Raw genomic sequence first — 27,189 nt, 5'->3', positions numbered from 1 at the left:
GTTGTAAAAGTGTTCATAAGCTCTTTTAGCCTTTTTGGCTGCATTCTGAATGTCTGGCCACTTTGGAGATAGATTCTTTTTCAAAGTTGCAATAGTAGTTCTGAGTTGTCTTCCCATCAAGAGTTGTTTAGAACTATATCCATTAACTTGTATTGGTGCTGATCTGTAATTGAGAAAAGCAAAGAATGGATTTTCCTGCTGTAGGATTTTCTTGGCTGTCTGTACAGCTCTCTCAGCCTCTTCATTAACTTGTGGGTTATGTGGGCTGCTAGGAATATGATCCAAATCATATTTCATTCAGAATGACTTAAATTCTGCTGCAGTAAATTGTGGTCTGTTGTCTGTCACTAGTTGGTCTGAAATATTGAAATGAGCAAAAGTGAACTTGAGTTTCTCGATTATACTTCAACATCTTATGTCTTCCAAGTACATTATTTCTATACACCTGGAAAAACAGTCCATTGTGACTAGGTAATGATGTCCTCTGAATTTGCATAAAACTGCAGCTTGTCTCTTCCAAGGTCTGTCTGGTAGAGGTGTTGTTACTAAAGTTACTTCGTGTTGTGTTGGTCTGTTAGTTCTGCAATGTTCACATGCAGATATTTACTCTTTATGTCCTTGCTGATGCCCGACCACCGTACTGACTGGTTGGCCCCTTCACAGCATTTAGTTAAGCCCTTAATGTCTTTCATGGAAGAGATTTAGGATTTCTCCTCTCATTTCATTTAGAATTATGATGCAGTTGCCTTTAATCATGAGTCCATCTGAATTGCTTAATTTTTCATGCACCACAAAATAGTGTCCTGTCACTTCCTTAGTGTCTTAGATACTTGGGCCAGCCACCCCAACATTCCTGAAGTTGTATGTCTGTCGAGGTTGCTTTTTGTAGCTGGTGTAGTCTCTTTTTTGACACTGGGCTGTATGTGTCCACAGCATACCCATATGCTTTTATGTCGTCTTCGAGCTCCTAGGTAATTGAGTGTGATGTTGGGCTCCATGACACAGTGCCTGCTACTACTACATTTTTCCCTGGAACATGTTTAGTAATTGGGTTAGTCACATTAACCTTAACAATAGATGTTGGCATCTCAGCATTGCTTGATCCAGGTCTTTTCCATTGATGAGGGTTACAAGCCGTTTATGGTCTATTACCAGTGTAAATGAATCCAGTCCACCCAGATAGTGGTAAAAGCTCTCACGTGCCCATACACTTGGCAAGCACTCCTTTTCACCGCGCGCATGTCATTTTTCTGCTTCAGTGAATGTGCGAGAGCAAAATGCAACTGGCTTCCACTCGGAGCCATGTTGTTGCAACAATCCATCACCCAGGCTATAGCTGCTTGCTCTACGCTGACCTTTGTAGGTTTGTTCACATTGTGGTATTTCAGAACTGGAGCTGTTGAGGTCATTTCCTTTACCTTTAGAACGTAAGAATAGCCATACTGGGTCAGACCAAAGTCCATCAAGCCCAGTATCCTGTCTACAGACAGTGGCCAATGGCAGGTGCCCCAAAGGGAATGAACAGACAGGTTATCATCAAATGATCCAAGCCCTGTCACCCAATCCCAGTTTCTGGCAAACAGAGGCTAGGGACACCATTCCTGCCCATCCTGGCTAATAGCCATTGATGAACCTATCTTCCATGAATCTATCTATCTAGCTCCCTTTTGAACCCTGTTATAGTATTGGCCTTCACAACACCCTCTGGCAAGGAGTTCCAGAGGTTGACAGTGCATTGCGTGAAAAAATAATTTTTAAACCTGCTATTTACCTATTAATTTCATTTGGTGGCCCCTTGTTCTTGTATTATGAGAAGGAGTAAATAACACTTCCTTATTTACTTTCTCTATACCACTCATGATTTTATAGACCTCTATCATATCCCCCCTTAGTCACCTCTTTTCCAAGCTGAAAAGTCCCAGTCTTATTAATCTCTCCTCATATGGAAGCCGTTCTATACCCCTAATCATTTTTGTTGCCCTTTTCTGAACCTTTGCCAATTCCAATATATCTTTTTTGAGATGGGGCGACCGCATCTGTACGCAGTATTCAAGGTGTGGGCATACCATGGATTTCTACAGAGGCAATATGATATTTTCTGTCTTATTATCTATCCCTTTCTGGATGATTCCCAACATTATTCTGATCGCTTTTTTGACTGCCGCTGCACATTGAGTGGATGATTTCAGAGAACTATCCACAATGACTCCAAGATCTCTTTCTTGAGTGGTAACAGCTAATTTAGACCCCATCATTGTATATGTATAGTTAGGATTATGTTTTCCAATGTGCATTATTTTGCATTTATCAACATTAAATTTCATCTGCCATTTTGTTGCCCAGTCACCCAGTTTTGTGACAGGTTTCAGAGTAGCAGCCGTGTTAGTCTGTATCCACAAAAATAACAGGAATACTTGTGGCACCTTAGAGACTAACAAATTTATTAGAGCATAAGCTTTCGTGGGCTACAACCCACTTCTTCGGATGCGAAGAAGTGGGTTGTAGCCCACGAAAGCTTATGCTCTAATAAATTTGTTAGTCTCTAAGGTGCCACAAGTACTCCTGTTATTTTTCCAGTTTTGTGAGATCCTTTTATAGCTCTTCACAGTCTGCCTGGGACTTAACTATCTTGAGTAGTTTTGTATCATCTGCAAATTTTGCCACCTCACTGTTTACCCCTTTTTCCAGATCGTTTAGGAATATGTTAAATAGGAGTGGGCCCAGTACAGACCCCTGGGGGACACCACTATTTACCTCCCTCCATTCTGAAAACTGACCATTTATTCCTAGCCTTTGTTTCCTATCCTTTAACCAGTTACCAATCCATGAGAGAACCTTCCCTCTTATCCCATGACTGCTTATTTTGCTTAAGAGCCTTTGGTGAGGGACCTTGTCAAAGGCTTTCTGAAAATCTAAGTACACTATATCCACTGGATCTCCTTTGTCCACATGCTTGTTGACCCCCTCAAAGAATTCTAGTAGATTGGTGAGGCATGATTTCCCTTTACAAAAACCATGTTGACTATTTCCCAACAAATTATGGTGTCTAACAATTTTGTTCTTTACGAGAGTTTCAACCAATTTTCCCGGTACTGAAGTGAGGCTTACTGGCCTGTAGTTGCCAGGGTCACCTCTGGAGCCCTTTTAAAAATTGGCATCACATTAGCTATCCTCCAGTCATTTGGTACAGAAGCTGATTTAAATGATAGGTTACAGATGACAGTTAGTAGTCCTGCAATTTCACATTTGAGTTCCTTCAGAACTCTTGGGTGAATACCATCAGGTCCTGGAGACTTATTACTGTTTAGTTTATCAATTTGTTCCAAAACCTCCTCTAATGACACCTCAATTTGGGACAGTTCCTCAGATCTTTCACCCAAAAAGAATGGCTCAGGTTTGCGAATCTCCCTCACATCCTCAACAGTGAAGACCGATGCAAAGAATTAATTTAGTTTCTCCGCAATGGCCTTATTGTCTTTGAGTGCTCCTTTAGCATCTCAATCGTCCAGTGGCCCCACTGGTTGTTTAGCAGGCTTTCTGCTTCTGATGTATTTAAAAAAAAAATTGCTATTACTTTTGGAGTCTTCGGCTAGCTGTTCTTCAAATTCATTTTTGGTCTTTCTAATTATATTTTTATACTTCCTTTGCCAGAGTTTGTGCTCTTTTCTATTTTCCTCATTAGGATTTATCTTCCACTTTTTAAAGGATGCCTTTTTGCCTCTCATGGCTTCTTTTACTTTGTTGTTTAACCACGGTGGCTCTTTTTTGGTTCTCTTACTATGTTTTTTAAATTGGGGTATACAGTTAAGTTGAGCTTCTATTATGGTGTCTTTAAAAAGTTTCCACGCAGCTTGCAGGGATTTCACTTTTGGTGCTGTACCTTTTACTGTGCCTTTCTGAAGGCAATGTCTTGATTTGGCCTCCATAGCCAAGATGTTTTGGACATTAACAGTTCATTCAGTGGTTTTCTCACTGTGGAAAGGTCTTGTAGGTATCGACCAAGATAATTTACCTTCCCCAGCATACATCTCTGTTCTTGTACATTAGTTGGTACATTCAACTCTCAAATTGCTTGTACTTTCTCAGGGCTAGGACTGATTTCATCTTTGTTTATTGTCTCTCCCAAAAAATCAATTTGGGGTAGGTGGAAAACGCATTTTTCCTTGTATCGCTTCAATCCAGAATGACTGATTAGGCTTAGGACTTCGTTGAGGGTTTTCTTGTGTTCTTCCATTGAAGATCCCTATATCAGAATATCGTCCATGAAAACTACAACTCCATCTGTGTTTGTTAACAATACTGCAATCCTTCTTTGGAAAATTTCATGTGCATTAGCAATCCCAAATGGTAATCTTCAAAAGCAAAATCTCTCCAGGGGTGTGATAAATGTAGTCAGTTTAGCACTTTCTTTTGCGAAAAGAATTTGCCAGAATCCACTTGAGGCATCCAGCTTGGAGAATATTGTACTTCCTTTCACTTTAGGAAGGAAATCTAGAGTTGGGAGGATATATTTTTCTCTCACAAGTGTTTCATTAAGTCTTTTAAGATCCACACATATTTGTATTTTCCCATTTTTCTTTTTCACCGGTATCACTGGGGCACACCATGCTGTTGGCGTTGAGATTTTCTCAATTATGTCAATCCCATTACATTCTCCGAAACTCAGTTTCCACTTTGTGAAGTAATGGGATCAGGATCCTGCGAGGTGTATGTATGCAGTATGGTTCAGCATTGTCTCTTAAGGTGATTTGTACTGGATCTCCGTTCAAAAGTCCTATTTCACCAAATATTCCATTGAATGCTTCCACTTTTCTCACCAGACCCATCATGGCTACCACACTGTGACTGAGGAGGCTGTCCATCTGTGGTCCTTTGATCACACGCACTCTGAATGCAAAGTTTTTGTCTTTGTAAGTTGTTTCTGTGGTGAACTGGCCCATGCAGTTCAGAATCCCTCCAGGGATAGTCAGAGCCGTGTCAGGGGACTTCAGCGCTGGGAGAGGTTGAAGATGATTCTAAGTCCCTTCTGAGATGACTGTGATGTCAGCTCCTGTCTCAGTTTTAAAGTCAATAGTCTTGCCATGCATAGTCAATTTCACTCTCCAGGCAGGCTCTATGTCATCACAAGTGATAGATCCCATAAAAAAAATGGGTCTTGATTGTCTGTAATATGAGTTAACTCCCTGACTGCTTTGGTGCGGCAAACAGCTGCAAAATGTCCATATTTCATGCATTAGTTATGCTGTGTGCCTCTGGCTGAACATGCATCATCTCTTGGGATAGGACTTTTTCCACACCTTGTGCATGTAGGCTGGAATTTGTCCCTCTTAGCCTGAGAGTTCTCTCTCCTTGCCTCAGGGGTTTTATGATAATGACTTTTAACATTCAAGTGTCTGTTTACAGTTTCTAAGCTGGATTCAGGTTTTTCAAGTTTGTCAAGTTGCTCTAGGTGTTGCTGCCTCACTAGTTCAGACTGCTTTGCTCTCTGTATACCCATGGCTAGGGTTAAATCTCTCTTCAGTTGTAGCTGCTGTGAATGGATTTATCTGGGTTATTTGGGTTTATCTGTTGACCCAATAACCAGTCTGTCTCTGATATTTTCATGTTTTGCATTCCCAAAATCACAGTTTTCAGCCAATGTATGCAGTATTCTTATAAAACATTCTATTTTTTCCCCTGGTTATTGAATTCTCTGGTGGAAACATGTTCTTTCTTAAACTACATTTCTCCAAGGTATAAGGTATGCATCAAACATAGCCAGAACCCTTTCATCTTTGTTCCTGTCTACAGTAAAGTCAAAGGATTTAAAGATATAGATTCATAGATTCTAGGACTGGAAGGGACCTCGAGAGGTCATCGAGTCCAGTCCCCTGCCCGCATATGCTCTGCTTGCTTCCCCATTGCATAAATTAAAGAAGATACCTGTATATCCACAGTTTCTTTGTGCAACTTGGTAGCAATGTGAAATCTTGCAAAGTACTATTTCCAGTCTGTCCACACTGAAGCTTTATCTAAGCTGAAATTCTCTGGGGCATTGAAGAATGACACGTTGATGAGATCCTGCAACCTTTGTTGCCTTGTTCCTTCTGTTTCTGTTCTTAGGCCAGGTCAACACCCCTGAGCAAGTTAGACCAATCTAACCCCCTGGTGTAGACAGCGCTATAGCATAGTTACCGCCTCTCATGGTGGTGAATTAACTATGCTGCCGGGAGAAGTTCTCCCATTGGTGTAGTAGCGTCTTCAGTGAAGCACTACCGTGTCACAGCTGCACCAGTGCAGATGTGCTGCTGCAATGTTTTAAGTGTAGACCTGCCCTTAGTTTACTCCTGACACCATGTCATGTACTTCTGTATCAGATATGGAGTGGTTACAGAGCTTGCTTATACAGATGTATCATAAGATCCTTTAGTGCTCTGCCAGGTAGGGTTAAGGTTAGCTTTAAATAAGGTACTTTACATACAGTGCGACCTAATGACAGAATAGTACAATACAGTTTAGCATTCTATAAACATCCTGGGAGCCCCAAGAAATTGCCCCCCTCACCCCAGAACCACACAGCTGCACTTTTTCATTCTTTCCCCATCAAGCAAGCTCATCTTTTTCCCCCAGCCTCCTGTTTGTTTTATTCCCTAGTTGATAGGAGAGGAGCCCTCGGCCACCCTTCCCAACTCCTTTCCCCACATGATGAATGAAACATCCTTCCTCCAGCCTGGCTGCATTTATCCAGCCTCCCCACCAGTCAGCAGGGGAGCGGGCTGACACTCCATGCTGCCAGTCCACAGGGCGGTCAAGCTGCACCCAGCACCTCAGGGGCATCCCAGCTGGGGGTTGCTTGCCTCCTTGTGTAGAGGAAACAGCTGTAGAACATGCAGGACCAGAAGAAATGTGGGCCAGGGAGGAGCATCTCTAAGGGCTGACAGGCAGAGAGATTCAATTGTTACTTCCCAGGCAGAAATCCTGCAAGGCAAGTCAAAGCGGAACCTATTCTCTGCTCTCCCTCTTTACACACACTTGCTTTCTTGCTTTCTTTCTGTTTCCTTCCCACCTTCTTTCCTAATACCCACACTTTCTTTCTCTCCCTCTCTGAAAACATTCCAATGCCTTGTATTGCACAAAACACACTGAGCAGAAGTGCGGCCAGTTTGGGAGGTGCCCGCTGCACTGCACCGACCCTCTAGACCAAATTCTGCTGTAACTCTATTGACGGCAGCAGCAGCCGAGTCTATATTTACACCCGTGTCAATGTAACTGATGATTTCCATGGTCATGGGGTCACACTAAATTTGCCCTGCCATAGCTGTAAAGGCACTGACTGCAGTGGCGATTGAATCCCTCTGGATTTACACCAATGCTACTGACAGCAGCAGATTCTGGCCCTTTACTTTTAACTGCAAAAGTTCCCCTACATCTGTTTTCCCCTGTAGTAAGCAAAGGAAATCAAGGTGGGAAGGCGCTTGAGTGAGGATTAATCTCTGAAGAAAGAGGAAGAACCATTACTGAGCCTGCTCCTGCTTCCAGTGACCCCAATGGGGTTTTTCCATCTACTTTAGTGGAAGTCGGATTTGGTCCCACCATCTTTTGCTGATAAATATGTTAATGGAGGTGGGGATACGTTTTAGAACTCAAGCCCTCTGATATGACAGGCTGGTGACACCAATTACCCTGGAGACTTCAGAGCTGTCTAAGTGACGGGATCACATTTCTGTGCGGCGTCTGCATATCCAAGACGGGCTCGGAGCCTGTCTCTCAATCAGCTGAGGTATCTGTGCCTCTTCCTATCTGTTTCATCTCCGAATCACACACAAAAGAAAGGGAGTGAAGCGCTCGGGCTGTGCGGTGTCCCGTCGGTGCCGGTTAATCCACCTTGGACTGCCAGCTCTTAGATACCAGGGTGATTGGCACCTTAGAAATACCAGAGAGAGATGAAGAGAATGATAGAGAGAGAAAAAGGGGGGGGGCATTTTCTTTTGACGTGAAGATGCAATGTACATTTAAGAGCTCAGCCTGCTGCCTGGATGTAAGGCCCCAGCTAAAGGGAGAAGAAGCTTGGCCTAAAGTGTCCAGCACTCAGGGGACAGGGGTTCATTTTCCAGCTCTGCCACCAACTCCCTGTGTGACCTTCGGCACATCACTTAATCTCCCTCTATTCCTCATTTCCCCCCTCTACAAAATGGCGATAATCCTTATTCAGACCAAAAGGCCCCTGGGGTAGGGACAGCGCAGTGGGGCCACCATCTTGGTTGGGACCTCGAGATGCTACCATTAAACAATACAAATGGCTCAATGGCTAATACCCAGCTAGAGCATGACCTACATCAGGGACTCAACACTGAGTTTGTACTCACAGCCTTGCCTCCTAGCTATTCCATTGCAGGTCTTCTTTTGGCCTGTGCACGCTCCAAGAGGCCAGACCAATTGATGCAGCACTCCTACACCTCTACACTGCCTCCTGGCCGCCCATCCCCTGGCTGATCAGAGAGAAGGCAGAGAAACAGGGCCAATACCTCAGCCCCACCCTTTCCCACCGGCAGTGACCAACCCCCATAACGAACCCAGGGCCTTATTCTGCGCTGTTGAAGTCAATGGGAGATTTTCCACTAGCTTCAAGGGAGCTGGCTTAAGCCCCTACAGAGAGTCTTCTGAAGGGTCAGGGGAAGTGGGACACATCATTGAGCCAACATGCCGCCTTTCTATGCCTCTGGGCTGGGACATGAAGGTTCAAGCTCTCTTCTACACCTGGCCTTTGCATCTCAACCCACATGGGGCACCAGGCATGCGCATGACAGTGGATCTGGTCCTCATGACATAGATGTTGCCGCTGTCACTCAAGAGGCAGAAAGTTGTATCAGCCCCTCTTTGCTCTCAATATAGCGAGAGCCAAGTTTCACAGCTTGATAAAATCTCTTACTCCAGAGACCTAATGGGTGTTTGTCTCCCAATTGTGGCACCTTAGAGATTAACAAATTTATTAGAGCATAAGCTTTCGTGGGCTACAACCCACTTCTTCGGATGCATATAGAGTGAAACATATATTGAGGAGATATATATACACACATACAGAGAGCATGAACAGGTGGGAGTTGTCTTACCAACTCTGAGAGGCCAATTAAGTAAGAGAAAAAAAACTTTTGAAGTGATAATCAAGATAGCTCAGTACAGACAGTTTGATAAGAAGCAAGTGTGAAAATACTTACAAGGGGAGATAGATTCAATGTTTGTAATGGCTCAGCCATTCCCAATCCTTATTTAATCCTGAGTTGATTGTGTCTAGTTTGCATATCAATTCCAGCTCAGCAGTCTCTCGTTGGAGTCTGTTTTTGAAGTTTTTCTGTTTTAAAATAGCCACCCGCAGGTCTGTCATAGAATGGCCAGACAGGTTAAAGTGTTCTCCCACTGGTTTTTGAGTATTATGATTCCTGATGTCAGATTTGTGTCCATTAATTCTTTTGCGTAGAGACTGTCCGGTTTGGCCAATGTACATGGCAGAGGGGCATTGCTGGCACATGATGGCATATATCACATTGGTAGATGTGCAGGTGAACGAGCCCCTGATGGTATGGCTGATGTGATTAGGCCCTATGATGATGTCACTTGAATAGATATGTGGACAGAGTTGGCATCGGGCTTTGTTACAAGGATAGGTTCCTGGGTCAGTGTTTTTGTTCAGTGATGTGTGGTTGCTGGTGAGTATTTGCTTTAGGTTGGGGGGTTGTCTGTAAGCGAGAACAGGTCTGTCTCCCAAGAGCTGTGAGAGTAAAGGATCATCTTTCAGGATAGGTTGTAGATTGTTGATGATGCGCTGGAGAGGTTTTAGTTGGGGGCTGAAGGTGACAGCTAGTGGTGTTCTGTTATTTTCTTTGTTGGCCCGGTCTTGTAGGAGGTGACTTCTGGGTACTCGTCTGGCTCTGTCAATCTGTTTTTTCACTTCAGCAGGTGGGTATTGTAGTTTTAAGAATGCTTGATAGAGATCTTGTAGGTGCTTGTCTCTATCTGAGGGATTGGAGCAAATACGGTTATATCTTGGAGCTTGGCTGTAGACAATGGATCGTGTGGTGTGTCCTGGATGGAAGCTGGAGGCATGTAGGTAAGTGTAGCGGTCAGTAGGTTTCCGGTATAGGGTGGTATTTATGTGACCATCGCTTATTAGCACAGTAGTGTCCAGGAAATGGACCGCTTGTGTGGATTGATCTAGGCTGAGGTTGATGGTGGGATGGAAATTATTGAAATCACGGTGGAATTCCTTAAGGGCTTCTTTTCCATGGGTCCAGATGATGAAGATGTCATCAATGTAGCGCAAGTAGAGTAGGGGCGTTAGGGGACGAGAGCTAAGGAAGCGTTGTTCTAAGTCAGCCATAAAAATGTTGGCATACTGTGGGGCCATGCGGGTACCCATAGCAGTGCCGCTGACTTGAAGGTATATATTGTCCCCAAATGTGAAATAGTTGTGGGTGAGGACAAAGTCACAGAGTTCAGCCACCAGGTTAGCTGTGACATTATCGGGGATACTGTTCCTGATAGCTTGTAGTCCATCTTTGTGTGGAATATTGGTGTAGAGGGCTTCTACGTCCATAGTGGCCAGGATGGTGTTTTCTGGAAGATCACCGATGGATTGTAGTTTCCTCAGAACACCACTAGCTGTCACCTTCAGCCCCCAACTAAAACCTCTCCAGCGCATCATCAGAGATCTACAACCTATCCTGAAAGATGATCCTTTACTCTCACAGATCTTGGGAGACAGACCTGTTCTCGCTTACAGACAACCCCCCAACCTAAAGCAAATACTCACCAGCAACCACACATCACTGAACAAAAACACTGACCCAGGAACCTATCCTTGTAACAAAGCCCGATGCCAACTCTGTCCACATAGCTATTCAAGTGACATCATCATAGGGCCTAATCACATCAGCCATACCATCAGGGGCTCGTTCACCTGCACATCTACCAATGTGATATATGCCATCATGTGCCAGCAATGCCCCTCTGCCATGTACATTGGCCAAACCGGACAGTCTCTGCGCAAAAGAATTAATGGACACAAATCTGACATCAGGAATCATAATACTCAAAAACCAGTGGGAGAACACTTTAACCTGTCTGGCCATTCTATGACAGACCTGCGGGTGGCTATCTTAAAACAGAAAAACTTCAAAAACAGACTCCAAGGAGAGACTGCTGAGCTGGAATTGATATGCAAACTAGACACAATCAACTCAGGATTAAATAAGGACTGGGAATGGCTGAGCCATTACAAACATTGAATCTATCTCCCCTTGTAAGTATTTTCACACTTGCTTCTTATCAAACTGTCTGTACTGAGCTATCTTGATTATCACTTCAAAAGTTTTTTTTCTCTTACTTAATTGGCCTCTCAGAGTTGGTAAGACAACTCCCACCTGTTCATGCTCTCTGTATGTGTGTGTATATATATCTCCTCAATATATGTTTCACTCTATATGCATCCGAAGAAGTGGGTTGTAGCCCACGAAAGCTTATGCTCTAATAAATTTGTTAGTCTCTAAGGTGCCACAAGTACTCCTGTTCTTTTTTCGGACACAGACTAACACGGCTGCTACTCTGAAACCTGTCTCCCAATTGAATCTTCTCACCCCATTTAACCCCCAACCCCCATCCCCCTCACAAATTAATGGGAAATTATTTATTTTATGTAATACACTTGGAAGCATACATAACAAGCAGCATCTAAGCCCTGTGTGATAAAAACAAGCACAGAATTAAAATTTTATTAGAAAATGTTTACAAATAGATGATACAGAGTGTTGAAACTTCAGTTATTAGTCATCGGGGGTAACATACAGAGTATAGGGGGATGTTAGTATTTTGATATTGGATAGCACATAACACATACAGTCTGCAGTATCCCCAATGGGAGGGTATAAGGTGGATGAACGAAGGTACAGTCAGCAAGCAGTGAGGGTACATCACTCATACAGGAATTACAGGCAATCATAGGTATAAATAAGCGGGCCGGGTAATGAGGATAAGATGACCCTCATATGGTGGAGTTCAGTTCGGTTCGGTGGGTTCAGGGGATAAGGTCCAACAGAGGAAGTCTTGAGGTCTCTTCCTCATTGTGGGTGCGCGAAGTCACTATTAAACTCACTACTAGAGATCAGGTCCAGGTAAGCCACCGTAACAAAGTTTGTTTAGCTCCTATTTTTCTTCATGAAGAGGCAACTGAGTCCTTAGCGATCCCCTTATATTGCTGCTGCCCACCAGGCAGAATGGAAATCATTTGAGGGTAAACCAGAGGAGGTAGGAAAATACAGAAGAGAAAAGCAAGCCGAAAGGAAGAAGCCCCTGGAAAGTAACAGCCATGGAATAAATTATTTAATTTTTTAACATTATTTAAAATGAGATCAAAGCCATCTATCAAGTTTGCATAAAAACGGCATGTGAGTGTTAGCCATGGGGTCCTGGCTAAATTCCAGATGGGGGTAGGAACTAGATTCTGCAGCACAAAGCATGGGATTACAGGCTGAGGAAGGGGCTGGGGGTTAGGAGGGGCACTTTGAGTTTGCTGTTTGGCCTTGGGTGAGTCATTTACTGTCGGTGACTCACCGTTCCCCTAGCTGCGCTATGGCGATAATAACAGCAATTATTGAATTGCAACAAATCTCCGGTCACCCAGGACTACCTGGATCTCGACAGGCTGTGGGCAGTGCAATGTTAGGGCAGAAGCAAAGCTGGAACTTTTATCCCTTTGCTCTAGAAGCTCCGTCCCAACCCCGTTGAGCTGCAGGAGAATCATGGTTAAGGGTGTCGGATCCATGACATGAACTAGGTGAATAACGAGGGGGAAATTACTCCACCAAGAGTAGATTTTGTGAAATTATTCAAGTACAATATTCACTCATTATCCTGCTAGCTCTATGGAATAGGGGGAAGCTGTCTAATATATATATATTTTTTTTTAAATCACAAAAATGGGTCGATTTATTTGATGAATTTTATTTGTCCAGAGTTGCCCATGTCGCACAGTTCTGCTGTTCTGATTCCCTCCAGCAGGGGGTGCCGATCTGTAGCCATAAACACTAGCTAGATCCTGGTATTACTGCCTCCCTGACTCTCCCATGGGGGGGGCTGTGTGGATTAATTAGCAAAGTGTTTGTGTAGCACTTTGGAGGTGGAAAGCGCTAGCTGGTATTATTGTTAGCAAAAGAATAAGAAGACAAAGCAAGCAAAATGTTAGGCGGTGCAAAGACTGGGATAGACAATAATATGTTTATTTCATGATCCCGTGCTATGTTTTTCTATAGCACCCTTCCCTCAGTCAATTCCCGCGTTGGCTTGGAAGGACTTTTTGTGTGACCTTGGGCCAGGTATTCAACCTCTCTGTATCTCGGTTCCCAACCTGGAAAACAGGAATAATATACTTCCTTTCTCTCGCTCTTTGTCTGTCTTGTCTGGTTTGTAAGCTCTTTGGGTCAGGCAGTGTCTCTCACCCTGGGCTTATCCAGTGCTTAGTATAATAAAGCTCTGATCTCAGCTCCGGCCTGTAGGTGCTATTGTAATACAAATAATGTTACTCACACAGACTCAGCCATGTTTACATAGTGCATTAGTGAGGGGTTCTGTGCACGCCCTAATAGAACCCTGGCGAACTGTTAGCAGAATGTGTTACAAAATCCAGCTGGCATGTGCAAAATACATCTTTTAACAGGAAGTGCAGGTGAGAAGCCCAACCTGCTACAGGTTAGGACACTGGTCCCTTTACAGCAGGTGCCACAGTCTACACTGTACCTGGCAGCCTTCTTGCTTTCAAGCTGCGTCCCACTGGCCTGTCACAGGGTTTGTTGCAGGGCCACTGGTACTGGGTTTCTTTTGCATGTGGTTAAGAAAAGTAGCATTGAAGTACTTGCTGAGAACAAGTACGGCCATGTCGGAAACAGTGGGTGATGGGAATACCGGTTACATGGGCAGTCCCAGCATAGGTGGGCAACTGCGTGTGCACATCGGACGTTTTGAAACTGCGGCTCCAAGAGCTAATGAGAGAAGATTTAAAGATGGCCTGCAAAAGGAAGGCAAGTGGCGTTGGGCCCGTTGTTTGCTTCTTTATGACAGTTTGAGTTTTAAGGGGGCCATTTAGGGAACTGGGGTAAAAATCTGTCTGGAGATTGGTCCTGCTTTGAGCAGGGGGTTGGACTAGATGACCTCCTGAGGTCCCTTCCAACCTTGGTATTCTGTGATTCTGTGTGAACTCAGACAAATCGCAAGCAATTTTCACCAGAACACCTGAAAGGTGCATCTGTGACCAAAGGAATCTCTCGCTGTCCAATTTCAAGTGTCTCCCATCTACCACTGTCAAGCTAGGGGAGTTCAAAATAAGTTGTGAGCCATTATTGCATAGAATTATAGGACTGGAAGGGACCTCGAGAGGTCATGTAGTCCAGTCCCCTGCACTCATGGCAGGACTAAGTATTATCTAGCCCATCCCTGACAGGTGTTTGTCTAACCTGCTCTTAAAAAGCCCCAATGATGGAGATTCCACAACCTCCTTGGGCAATTTATTCCAGTGCTTAACCACCCTGACAGGAAATTTTTCCTAATGTCCAACCTAAACTTCCCTTGCTGCAATTTTAGCCCATTGCTTCTTGTCCTATCCGCAGAGGTTCAGAAGAACAATTTTTCTCCCTCCTCCTTGTAACAGCCTTTTATGTACTTGAAAACTGTGATCATGTCCCCTCTCAATCTTCTCTTCTCCAGACTAAACAAACCCAATTTTTTGCAATCTTCCATCACAGGGAAGAGTGTATATATTCCATAGAATGGAAGCGTGTATTATTGTTGCCTCTTTCACTCTTGAAAATGTCTGAACCATCCTGGTATATGCAGTGTTGTGGTAGCTGTGTCGGGCCCAGGATATTAGAGAGACAAGGTGGGTGAAGTAATATCTTTTATTGGGCCAACTTCTGTTGGTGAGAGGATATTACCTCACCTGCTTTGTCCCTCTCAACCATTTTGGCTTAGACTTACTTGGAAATTGTGCTCCTGGGTGGAGAACAAACCTGCCCGCAGCCAGGAAAGTAAAAAACAAAAAGTTATAAACATGTGACTAGAAGAGAAAGTTCTGTGCAACCTCCTCTGTAAGGGTTGCTTCACCCATAATAATTCACTGGGCAGAGGAATGGTTTCAACCAGCGTATGATGTCACCATCACTGAACTGGAACCACAGAAGCTGTTTAAAACAGCCAGTCACACTACACAACGGCTTAGGACAGGAAGCGAAGAGTGAAGTGAATCATGCAGGAAATTCAACTTATTAATTATTATTATTTATTTGCATGATCATAGTGCCTAGGAGCTCCAGTCATGGCCCAGGGCCCCGTTGTTCCAGGCGCTGTACAAACAGATAACAGAAAGCGAGCCCCGCCCCAAAGAGCTTACAGTCTACGTGTAAGACAGGAGACAGCCGACGGATACATACAGACGGCAGAGTGCAAGGAAACAACGAGCCGATATTGGTCAGCGTGGTAGATGGTGGTCTCAGCACACCAGCAGCCTGGCCATTGTCAAACTTTCTGTAGGCATCAGAGCAAAGGAGAGTTTCGAGGAGGGGTTTGAAGGAGGACAATGACTTTGTTTTGCGGCGGTTGATGGGGAGCTTCTCCCAAGCATGAGGGGCAGCCTGGGGGAGCTTTCCTGGGTCTGCTCACTGCTGGCTGCAGTATTTTTGATGCCCAAAGCAAACTGGTGTGAGGGGGCCTGTATGAGGTTGAACTCCGGAGGTGCGGGCTTGAGTGAAAGGAAGTGGAAGCAAAGGCTCCTGGGAGACTCTGCATTTCAGCTCGGTCCAGAAGACACATTCTGCCCTCATTTAGGGGCCGGGCCCAAGTGCTTCATGTCTGACTGCAAGGGCCCTCTTCCCCTGCCACTGAAGTCAGTGGGTGATGAGGCATGCTCGGCCCCTTGAGGAACCTTCAGTGGGATTCGCAGGATCAGCAGTTGCAGAGGAAAGGATGGGTGGAGACTCATCAGTTGGCCGGTCTCCACTGCCCAACCATCTATCTCCCTTCCCCCACTATCCATCTCCCTTCCCCCGCCCCATCCCAATCGCTTTGCTTTCCTCCTGGCAGGTATTTGCCACCAACCCTTCCCAGTGGTTCATTTCTGTGTACGCGACCCTTTAGCAGATCCTCCTGCTCAGGGACTGGAAGCTAGGGCTCAGCAGATAGCAGATAGCTCAGCAGATGCTCTCCATGGGCATACACCACCCTGGAACCATCCGCCGGTCGCCATAACCCCAGGCTTTGAATACTGGCAATGACAGGGCTGGGAGAGGAGGGAATTGTCTATCAAATAAGGATAGAGTCATAGACTTTAAGGTCAGAAGGGACCATTATGATCATCTAGTCTGACCTCCTGCACAACGCAAGCCACAGAATCTCACCCACCCACTCCTGTAAGAAACCCCTGACCTATGTCTGAGCTATTGAAGTCCTCAAATCATGGTTTAAAGACTTCAAGGTGCAGAGAATCCTCCAGCAAGTGACCCATGCCCCACGCTGCAGGGGAAGGCGAAAAACCCCCAGGTCCTCTGCCAATCTGCCCTGGAGGAAAATTCCTTCCCGACCCCAAATATGGTGATCAGCTAAATCCTGAGCATGTGGGCAAGACTCACCAGCCAGACACCCAGAAACGAATTCTCTGTAGTAGCTCAGATCCCACCCCATCTAACATCCCATCACAGGCCATTGGGCATATTTACCGCTAATAGTCAAAGATCAATTAATTGCCAAAATTAAGCTATCCCATCATACCATCCCCTCCATAAACTTATCAAGCTTAGTCTTGAAGCCAGATATGTCTTTTGCCCCCACTGCTCCCCTGGGAAGGCTGTTCCAGAATTTCACTCCTCTGATGGTTAGAAACCTTCATCTAATTTCAAGTCTAAAATTCCTGATGGCCAGTTTATATCCATTTGTCCTTGTGTCCAAATTGGTACTGAGCTTAAATAATTCCTCTCCCTCCCTGGTATTTATCCCTCTGATATATTTATAAAGAGCAATCATATCTCCCCTCAGCCTTCTTTTGGTTAGTCTAAACAAGCCAAGCTCTTTGAGTCTCCTTTCATAAGACAGGTTTTCCATTCCTCGGATCATCTTAGTAGCCCTTCTCTGTACCTGTTCCAGTTTGAATTCATCCTTCTTAAACATGGGAGACCAGATCTGCACACAGTATTCCAGATGAGGTCTCACCAGTGCCTTGTATAACGGTACTAACACCTTCTTATCTCTACTGGAAATAGGATGGGATAAAGCTCCTTAATTGCTCAGGCAGAGATGGTTCCAAGGAAGGAACAATAGAAAAAAGAAATGCCTCCTTTGGCCAAGAAAGGAAAAAGCTCACTCACACATTGGGCCTCTTTTAAATGAAAGGAGGGTGGATGGGACATTTGTCTTCAGGAGGTGGCTGGGAAAGAGTGGGAAGACTTATTTGAATGCCCCAGGCAACGCTCCAGGGATTTTATAAGACAGACTGATGACCCTTGCAGGACTTGCCCTCCTTCCATAAATCTCCCTTGACTCACCGTAGGGGAGGGGAGATGGGTCTATTCTGTTTGCTTGTTTCAAGGTTACCGAGTTCCCTTTCCCAGGGTATAGTTCTACTCTTACTGTGCTGTGACTTTCTAAGAAAGCCTCCATTGCCATAGGATCAGAGCTGCTCAGAGATTTTCCGACAGAAAAGGCAGATTCATCGAATTCAAAATGTTTCCCAGGAATGGGACAATTTCAGGCCATCTTCTGACTGCATGGGCCTGGTTTCCTGCCAGCTCGCTTGCCCAGCTCCTTGGACTGCCTCAGAGTCAGGACCCCGGAGTTTCCAGGATCCGTGGCTCTGGGGCAGCCAGCCGTGCAGATTACCCCAGGATTGGAGACCCCAGAGTTTCTAGGGTCTCCGAGGTGGGGCCAGGAGCTGCCGATGAGCCAGGAGCCTTGGAGTTTGGAATCCCAGGTAGAATTTCATTTAGACCTTTTTGAAATGAAACAATTGGATTGTTTCAAAACAGGTTTTTGCCCGAATTTTCCATTCAGGGGAAATTCCAACATTTCGACTTTTTCTTCTGACATGGAACTTTTTTTTCCTCCAAAATTTCTCGGGAAGGGAAATTCCCACTGTCCACATGTTCTAATCTGAGCGTGTGACAATCGTCAGTGCATTTCTCCTCACAACCACCCCTCTGAGGTAGAGCAGTGCTATGATCTCCATTGTACAGGTGGGGAACTAAGGCACACAGAGACTTGGGCCTAGTCTGCACTTACAAATTAGACCGACCTAGCTATGTCACTCTCAGCCTGAGCGCTGTAGTCAGGGCTACCCATGTAGCCACGGCTAGGTCGACAGAATAATTCTTTCGTTGACCTAGCTACTGCCTCTCGGAGAGGTGGATTACCTACCTCAACGGAAAAAAACCTTCCATCAATATTGGCCATGTCTGCACAGCTGCAGAGCCAAAGCTCAACCCCTGTAGTGTAGCCATGTCCTAAGTGACTTGCTCAAGGTCACATAGGCAGTCTGTGGCAGAGCAGAAACTTGAACACAGTCCTTCTGAGTGCTAGACTAGTGCTCTAACCCCCCGACCACCCTTCCTGTCTAAGTGTAAGTTAAATGTAACCTACTCTCTTCCCAACCTACTCCACTCCCACTACCAGCAGTACAGTCAATTTTACACTGCCATTCCACTGAAATCAGTGGGACTTTAGGATATCCACAGTGCATTCAACCGTAATCGGCAGGTTAGGAGCAGCTTCAGTTTTTGCACGAACACAGAGAGGAAAATGCCATTTGTGTCTCTGGACAGATGTAACAGATGGAATAATGACAGTATGTTGCAAAACTCTGCATACCTCAACCCAGGGCTGTATCAGGCCACCACTTCATGCGCATTTCCCACTGCATACTTGTTGACAGGCCAAGAGCCTGTCCCAGGCGTGATTCGGCAGATCATTTTGAACACCCGATATGTCTGAAACAATTGCAAACAGCTCCCGGATGTGTCATGAGCAGGACAAGGGGTTACATCATCCAGTTAGTTAAATGCTACACACAATTTTCTGGGCTCTGATAACTAATGTGCAGCATGCATAATAGGGATTGTCTTTGGAACAGCATGAATATTAATTGTATTATGGTATCAGCGAGTTACCCCAGCCTAGATCAGGGCCCCATTGTGTATAATAAGAGATAGTCCTTGGCCTGAAAGTCATACAGTCTAGATAATAAGAAAAGGAAGAATTATTATCCCCATTTTACAGGTGCAGAACTGATGCCCAATGAAATTAAATGACTTGACCAAGGTCATCCATGGTGTCTGTGGCAGAGTTCCAGTGCAGAGAGCGACTGCAGAGTCACAGTCCAGTGTCTTAACCACTGTTATAAGCAAATGTTATGATATCCCCATCATAGGTCATGAGTAGCGTCTGAACCAGAAACCTTCAGCACGAAAACACAAAGCTGTATCACTTGAGCAGAAGGATTAGCTCCAGTAGCAGGCTGTTAGCCTCTCTGCAGACTAACCACCATAAACACTTTACAAGCAGATCACAAAAGTGTTTCCATCTCTGACATACTTTGGAGGAATAAGAGGAAAGTCTAACGCAGTCAGCCTAGACTCAGCTCCCTCCCAGCCCCTGAAGCACTCCTTAGCTCTGAGAAATACTAATTTGATCAGCAGTATTAAGCAGATCCTGGACCTCAGCCATCACTTACATAACCAGCCATGGAGCCAGCTCTGTCCTCAGCCAGCCAGAAGTATAAATATCTGGCACAGGAAATGAGCTATGGGTCAGTAGACACCCAAAGGTAGAGTCAAGCCCTGTTTAAAGATGGATGCAGTCCCTCTCCCTTCCTCACTTTATTGGCGTACTTAATAAAATCACCTGCTCAGTGCCTGATCTGGAGAATAAATCCAATTGATGCCTACTAACAAATTTGCTCCTGAAAGGGGACCGGCATTGTGCTGTAATATGAAAAGCTCATCTAATCACTCCATCAGTAATTACAAAGAAGAGTAAATCACTAATTAAAATGTGAAAGTGTCTTACACAGTATATAATAAGGAAGGGTAATTAACAATCAAAAGGGAAGCCTCCGCCTTGGCACTGAGATGGTGTGTGTTAAGATGCAAGAAATAATAATATTCAGGTCGTATACAGCACTTTTAATCCATAGATCTCAGGCACTTTTGCCAAGGAAGGCAAATGTTATTATCCCCATTTTACAGCAGGGGAAACTAAGGCACAGAGAATTGAAATGGCTTGCCAAGGTCACACAGCACATCAGTAGCAGAGCTGAGACTGTCTAGCTCCTAGGTCACTGTTTGTCCATTGGACCAGACTGCCTCTGCGTTTGAATGCCTGGGGAGGACGCTTTCAGCACTGTAAAGTGATTGCTATTTTTTTTTTTATGTTTGTGGCTAATTTAGCAACGACTTAACTGTTAAATTTAACCAGTAAACAACAATAAACCGTCCCTTGCAATGGCTTTGAAAGTGTCTTTCCTTTCTAATGCTGAGATGCATAGCTGACATGCTGAACTACATCATCAGGCTGTCATGTTCTGATGGAGAAGGCAGCAAAATATCAGATTGAGTCAGTAGCGCCCCCCACAGCTCTGGAGTGAGTGAAGCAGCGAGAGACATTTCTTAATGCAAGAGGTGCTGGTTTTGCCCTGCCCTGCTCCTTGTGTTCTTTACACCTGTGAAGAGAGAAAGTAAAATGCTGCCCAATCAAAAGTCTCCTCTTACTCGCCTGAACGGTAGCATTTGACATGCATTTTGCACTCCTGCTGCATAAGAGTTAATGAACAGCACAAGTGGAGAACCAGCTCATTGCGAGAAGCAATGACTGGACCTGGCTGGGAACTGGAATTTCCATCCCGGTGGAAATTCTGACATTTTGGGGGCAAAAATCATTCTGAATCAGAACGAAAAGGTAAAATTTTCCATGAAATTAAAATTAAAAAAAAAGACTGATTTGGGACCATTGAAGCATTTCATTTTGTTTAGACTTCTATATTATACGAAAACATTAAATAATGTTACCTAGGTAACATTAACTATAATTCATATCATAGACTATTAAATTAACAATTTGCCATAGCATAGAAGTCTAAACAAAAATTAATCAAAATGATAAAGCCAAAGCGAAACATTTAGACAGTGTCGAAACTAAATATTTTGACTTTGGCCTATCAGAAATTCATCTAAATTGACATGTTCCCATGATACGTTTCAGTTTCAATTAGACTGAATTTTTCAATGGAAAACTGTCCATCACAAAATTATTGATCAGGTCGAATGATGACTATGTAGAGTCTTAGCATTAGAGACAGAGCGAGAGATGTCCTATGCTCTCCCATTGGGGGGAGGGATAGCTCAGTGGTTTGAGCATTGACTTGTTAAACTCAGGGTTTTGAGTTCAGTCCTTGAGGGGACCATTTAGGGAACTGGGGTAAAAATGCATCTGGGGGATTAGTCCTGCTTTGAGCAGAGGGTTGCACTATATGACCTCCTGAGGTCCCTTCCAACCCTGATATTCTATGTAACTTAATCACTGCAGGTTTCCTTTAAAATGACTAGCCCATGCTCGCAGAGTGAATGAGTGGTGGAGCAGAGACTGGAGTACTTGACTCCTCACCCTGTTGTTTTGCCTAGGACAGTGCTTCTCAAATTGTGGGCCGGGACCCCAAAGTGGGTCGCGACCCCATTTTAATGGGGTCCCCAGGGCTGGTGTTAGACTGGCCAAAGCCCAAGCCCCACCACCTGGGGCCAAACCTGAAGCGTGAACCCCACTGCCTGGGCTCAGGCTTCGGCTTCAGCCCAGGGTGGCGGGGCTCAGGTTACAGGCCCCATGCCTGGGGATGAAGCCCTTCGGCTTCAGCTTTGGCCCCCCCGCCCAGAGCGGCATGGCTCCGGTGGGCTCACACTTCAGTTCCCCCTCCTGGGGTCGTGTAGTAATTTTTGTTGTCAGAAGAGGGTCGCAGTGCAATGAAGTTTGAGAACCCCTGTCCTAGGCCATACATGTATCAACTTCAGTGACTTAAGACCAATGAAAATCACCCCATCTCATGCATACAGCAAGATGTTGCCGATCCAGAGCCCACAGATACTGATTGAAGACCTGCAAATTGGGCTGTCTGGTAGGTTGCCAGTGGCTTTTTCTGGCTTTGGACAAAAAAAAGTCTAGCACAGAACCACACTGGCAACAGAGAGAAGCCACCCCCTTAGACCAAGAAGGAGCAAGGCATGGGCTGCATTGCAGAGGTCCACGGGTAGCACTGGCCCTATGGACAGCGGTATCGCTGCCTCTGGTCGAGCCGGCACCGTGGAAAAGCCCGAGTGACCGGTCTGTGACCGCAGCATCTCCTCTCTGGAGTTGCCCTGCTGGTGAATGCGTGATATTTTTTCCCTGTTCTCTTTGTTCCAGCTGATGCAGCAGCAGGCGGCTATTATGGCATCCGTGGCACAAGGGGGCTACCTGAATCCCATGGCAGCCTTCGCCGCAGCCCAGATGCAGCAGATGGCAGCGCTGAACATGAACGGCCTGGCTGCTGCTCCCATGACGCCAACCTCAGGTAAGGAGCCCGCAGGGCAGCAAGAGGAGTCGGAAGCAGCGGGCTAGGGAGGGAGTTTCCCAGACAGAGGTAGCTGTGCTAGAGAGCAGAGAAAGGGGGGAATGTCACACGGGGCACGCAGAGGGTAGCAGGAAAACACAGAAAGGCATTCTTCATGGAAAGGCCTGATTGTCCTGTCATCTGCAGGGAGTCACCCTGCTCTGAGGGCAGTGAGGGGGAGCCCGGGTAAGATTGGGGGGCAGAGCTCCCAGATCTGGAGTCGCAGTCAATTCTGAACTTGCCCAAAGTTTTGCACACCCTCTCATGTGGTGTTCCAGTCTGAGACAGTCTAGAGAGAGACCAGAGCCGTGGTGTTCGGTTCTGGAGCTGAACCCATCCAGGGGGCTTCGGTTTGAGGCCCGTCTCTGCCAGCAAAGTCCACGTCATCCTTTGTCGTGCCATAGGCAAGGAGCCATCCTCTTGCGCCCCCGAAGCCGCGGCTTCCCTTTTAAGATGTCAGGGAAGAGCTATAGCAGGAACCCTGCTAGCTCTGACTGCTGAAAACACAGCAGCATGGGTTTGGCCTGGCCTAGCGAAAACCATAAGCAGTGCCAGCACGTGGGGTAGACTGGGGCAAACCAGAGAAAACACCCCCCTGTACCCCACATCCCCTGCTCCCCTATGCTCCAGGAGAATGGATGGGTGGAAAAATATGCCAGAGGGTGGCACTGATTTGCAGGGGAGGCCTGAGAACAAAGGGGATCGCACCGCAAGGAAGCATGATCATCCACACCAGCAGGATAGCTACAAGCAGAGCCTGTAGGAGCAGACACCTCGGCCCCCAGCACCTCACCCACACCCCTCTGTGGGGGGTTTTGATACCCTGGACTTAATGGTGAGGGCCACCGTTTTTCAAAGAAAAGCCTTGGATGCAGCAGGCCAGATCCTGAGCAGCGCTGAGCGCTTTTCGTTTCCCGTTGACATTAGCAGGCGCTGCGGGTGGTCAGTGCCTCTCAGAGGCAGGTTGCTTGTTTAGGTGGGCGTAGATGCCTGTAGCTGAGCTTGACAATATCGGCCTAAATACGGCCTTTCTGTGCCTCAGTTCCCCGGTTGTGTGAATGGGGATAAGACTCAGTGTGGCTTGCCGGGGGCGTTGCGAGTCTGGATGTGTGGCTGTAAAGGGCATTGGGGGAGAGATGCTAATGTAGCACAGTGTGATTGGGCAAAGGAAGAAAGGGAGGAGATGGAAGAACAAAGAACTGGCCGCTACTGTCCATTTCAGAGCAGGGGCCAGACTGGAGCAGGAGGGAGGGGCCTGGCCAAGGGCAGAGAGGCCAGGTGACATCACCACGATATAATAACTGCTGCAGTGACGTCAGACCGGGACACGTGCAGGTTACAGCGGCAAGGCAGGGTTCTCAGGGAGGAACTGGGAACAAACCATGCTCAGCAGGGAGCTCACGGGGGGCACAGTTCCTGCCATAGGCATCTCTGTTATTTGGTGGATCACTAGGCTGTGGGAGTGCAGGGCTCTCCTGGCCTTCAGCTCACACACGTTTCAACAAAGAGCTTTCCTTCGGCCAGCACCGTTACACTGAAGCACTACTGGCTGCCCAGCAAAGAGAAGGAGAGGGGAACCAGCCAAGTGCTGTGAGTCGTGTAAGGAGGGGGGGTGAGCAGGAAGGGGAGATGATGGGCGTGAGCCACTTTGTGTTGAGTGCAGCCGCCTTCTTTAGAGGGTGTTGGGGAATACGTGTAAAATTTGGATCTAGATTTCACACACTCGGTAGTGTGAGATTGCGGAGGTTGGTGAGGCTCATCTCTGGTCAAACTTTTCCCGTTTAAAGTGCTGAGCAAATATTAGTCAATCTGGTCTCACGACTGCCGTGGAAGGGAGGGGAAACTGAGGCAGGGGGATTAAGGAGGTATATGGAGGCTTTCAGCTGCTGCCTATGTTGAGTGGGGAGTGTGCAGGGGTGCAGCTGCAGAGGGCTGCTGCCTAGCAGAAAGTCTGGCTAATCCCATCACATAATGCCATTCATAAAGTTACCAAGGTCCAGCTTAAAACCAGTTAGGTTGTTTGCCTCCACTGCTCCTATTGGGAGACAGTTCCAGAACCTCTCCCCTCTGATGGTTAGAAACCTTCTTCTAATGTCCAGCCTTCATTTACCCAGGGCTAGTTTAGCTCCATTTGTTCTTGGGCCAACATTGTCCATTAGTTTCAACAGCTCTTCCTCCACCCTGGTATTTACCCGGGATGTATTTATAGAGGGCAATCAGACCCCCTCTCAGCCTTCTTTTTGCTAAACTAAACAAGCCCTGGTCTTTGTCTTCTCTTGTCAGATAGGCCCTCCATCGCCCTGGTTTTCCTATTAGTCCTTCTCTGCACCTGCTCCAGTCTGAATTCATCTTCCCAGACTTCTCTGGTGGAGATGAATATCTGTTGTAGTCTCCATTTGCCTCCTTGCAGGCTGTCGTTGTCCAGAATAGATCTGGTTGGCAAATAGTAACTACATTCCCTGGAAAGTTTGGAGAGAAGTGACACCAGTTTTTTTAGGTCTGTAATTTTCCGGGTTTTTCATTGAAATTACAATTTTCATTTTTATTCAACTTGATTTGAATCAAAACAAAAAATGTTTTCTTTTTTCTTTTTTCTTTTTTTTTGGTTTCCACTCCCTTCATTCCCTTTTTTTCCTCCGGAAAGAAGGCGGGGGAAAGGAAACTGAACCCCGAACATCTTTCATTTAGATTTGAATAAAATTGAATCAAAACTATTTTTTTTTTCATTTTGATGAAAAAATTGATAATTCTGAACTCTACCCTGGTGGAGAGGAAGGATTGTCTAGTGGCTAGGGCACTACCCTAGGACTTGAGAGACCGGGGGCCAATTCCTTGCTTTACCACAGGCTTCCTGTGTGAACTTGGTCAAGTCACCTAGTCTCTCTGGGCCTCAGTTCCAATCTGTACTATGGTCACACTAGCACGGTCCTCCTGTTAGGGGTATTGTGAGGAAAAAATACATTAAAGATTGAGAGGTGCTCAGATACTAAAATGTGTTAGTCTCTAAGGTGCCACAAGTACTCCTGTTCTTTTTTCAGATACTATGGTAATGGCAGCCAGATAAGTATCTAGATAGACCAAAAAAAAAATGCTCAGAGATTTTCATATAATTTGAAAAGCCACTTTTAAGTGTAAATTTTTGACCATCTGTAGTTATAACAGGACTAGCCAGAGGCACCTTAGCTTATTAGATCCTCTGGTTCATGGGGGCATCATCCTTGGATAGCATTTACTCTGCCAGCTCTGTCATACCGGCCTAGTGTACCCACAGCAATCACGGTCTTGGGAGCATGAGGTCTGACTTGTTCCCTGAGAGCTCCAGCTCTTATTAGCAAAAGTGCCTTACGTTTTCAAAGGCACCTTACGCCCTTCAGCTCCCATTGACTTCAGTGGGAACTGCAGCTGCTGTTTGAAATCCGGGCCGAAGCACAATATCGGTTTAATGTTCTCCATAGTTCTCCTGAGGGGGTGGGCAATGGGGACAGGTGGAAGGAGGTGAGATAATGAATGCAGTGTTGTCTGGTGTCCTGCATCTGGCCTGCCTGGTTTTGCTCATGGCCAAAGTACACAGAGCACCCCCCCAAGAGAGGGAATCTCGGCCTGTGAATTGTGGTGGCCAAGAGGGTTGAGAGCTTCCTTCCATTTCCAGTAACTCAGACACCAGGAGTGCCCTGTAAACCATTGTACCAACTCCCCCAGAGTCATCATCAAGGCACCAAGCAACCCAGCGCTGCCCTGAAAGCGCTGCGCAAAGGATTCTGGGATGCACCCAGTTCTGAATGACCGATTGGCACTGGAAAGGCTGGGAAGCCCTGCCATGATCGATGACAGTCTCACTGTGTGAATGCAAAGGAAAAGCAGTAAAGCTGGGACTGCCGGTGGGCAAGCTAGGGTTGAGAATGACATGGGGTGACAAGGCCCTGACCCGGCCTCGAAGCAGCAGCCGGTCACAGGGTGAACTGGCCCTTCAAGAGACATGAGGGCTCAGCAGCACCTGTGCCAGTTTTGGCCTGCCTCTCCCAGTGGAGGCAATGAGCAAAGTCACCTAATGAGGAGTCAAGTGACCTGGAGCCAGGCCAGCCTGCTGGGGGATAAAAATTGGGGAAAGAAGAGAGGCAGCTGGAGGCTGATGGTGGTTGGTGAGTCTGTGCCCCCTTCCTGGCTGGAGCAGGAAGGGGAATGCTGTTTAAGACCTAAGCTAGGGTGTGCTGTCTTGGAAGAAGTGCGGTGGCAGGGAGAAGACAAGACGCCCCAGAAGGGTGGACCTTTGGGGCTTAGCGGAGAGCTAAGTCGCCTTAGCATTTGTCTGCCAAACTCCCTGGGCCTGTGAGAATCCACTGGCTCACACAAGCCCTAACATCTCCTTGCAGCTGCATCTGGGGACAATGTCAGCGGTTATTGATTCAGTCAAGGGCCTTCTTACCTATCTCTCCCCTTGCTGCTCTTGTTATCGAAAAAAAAAAATCTCATTCCAAGCTGGCTTACGGAAAGCCAAGGAAATGCTTGACTTGGAAATCTTACCCCATACATTTCAAAATATGTGTTTACACAAC

General features: G+C 46.0%; 1 protein-coding gene across 40 annotated transcripts in view; it reads left to right on the top strand.

The window, feature by feature from the left end:
- Positions 1-27,189, top strand: part of CELF4 (CUGBP Elav-like family member 4) — an 846,252-nt gene that overhangs the window by 746,122 nt on the left and 72,941 nt on the right. For all 40 annotated transcript variants that reach the window (XM_065406462.1, XM_065406447.1, XM_065406431.1 and 37 more), the window contains one exon: positions 22,450-22,597. In XM_065406462.1, the coding sequence (XP_065262534.1) occupies positions 22,450-22,597 (148 nt within the window). The remainder of the gene's footprint in view (positions 1-22,449; positions 22,598-27,189) is intronic.

This window comes from Emys orbicularis, chromosome 6 (genome assembly GCF_028017835.1).
Source record: "Emys orbicularis isolate rEmyOrb1 chromosome 6, rEmyOrb1.hap1, whole genome shotgun sequence".
Taxonomy (NCBI): Eukaryota; Metazoa; Chordata; order Testudines; family Emydidae; genus Emys; species Emys orbicularis.
The sequence above is the reverse complement of the archived record's forward strand: the minus strand, read 5'-3'. Positions and strand labels throughout refer to the sequence as shown.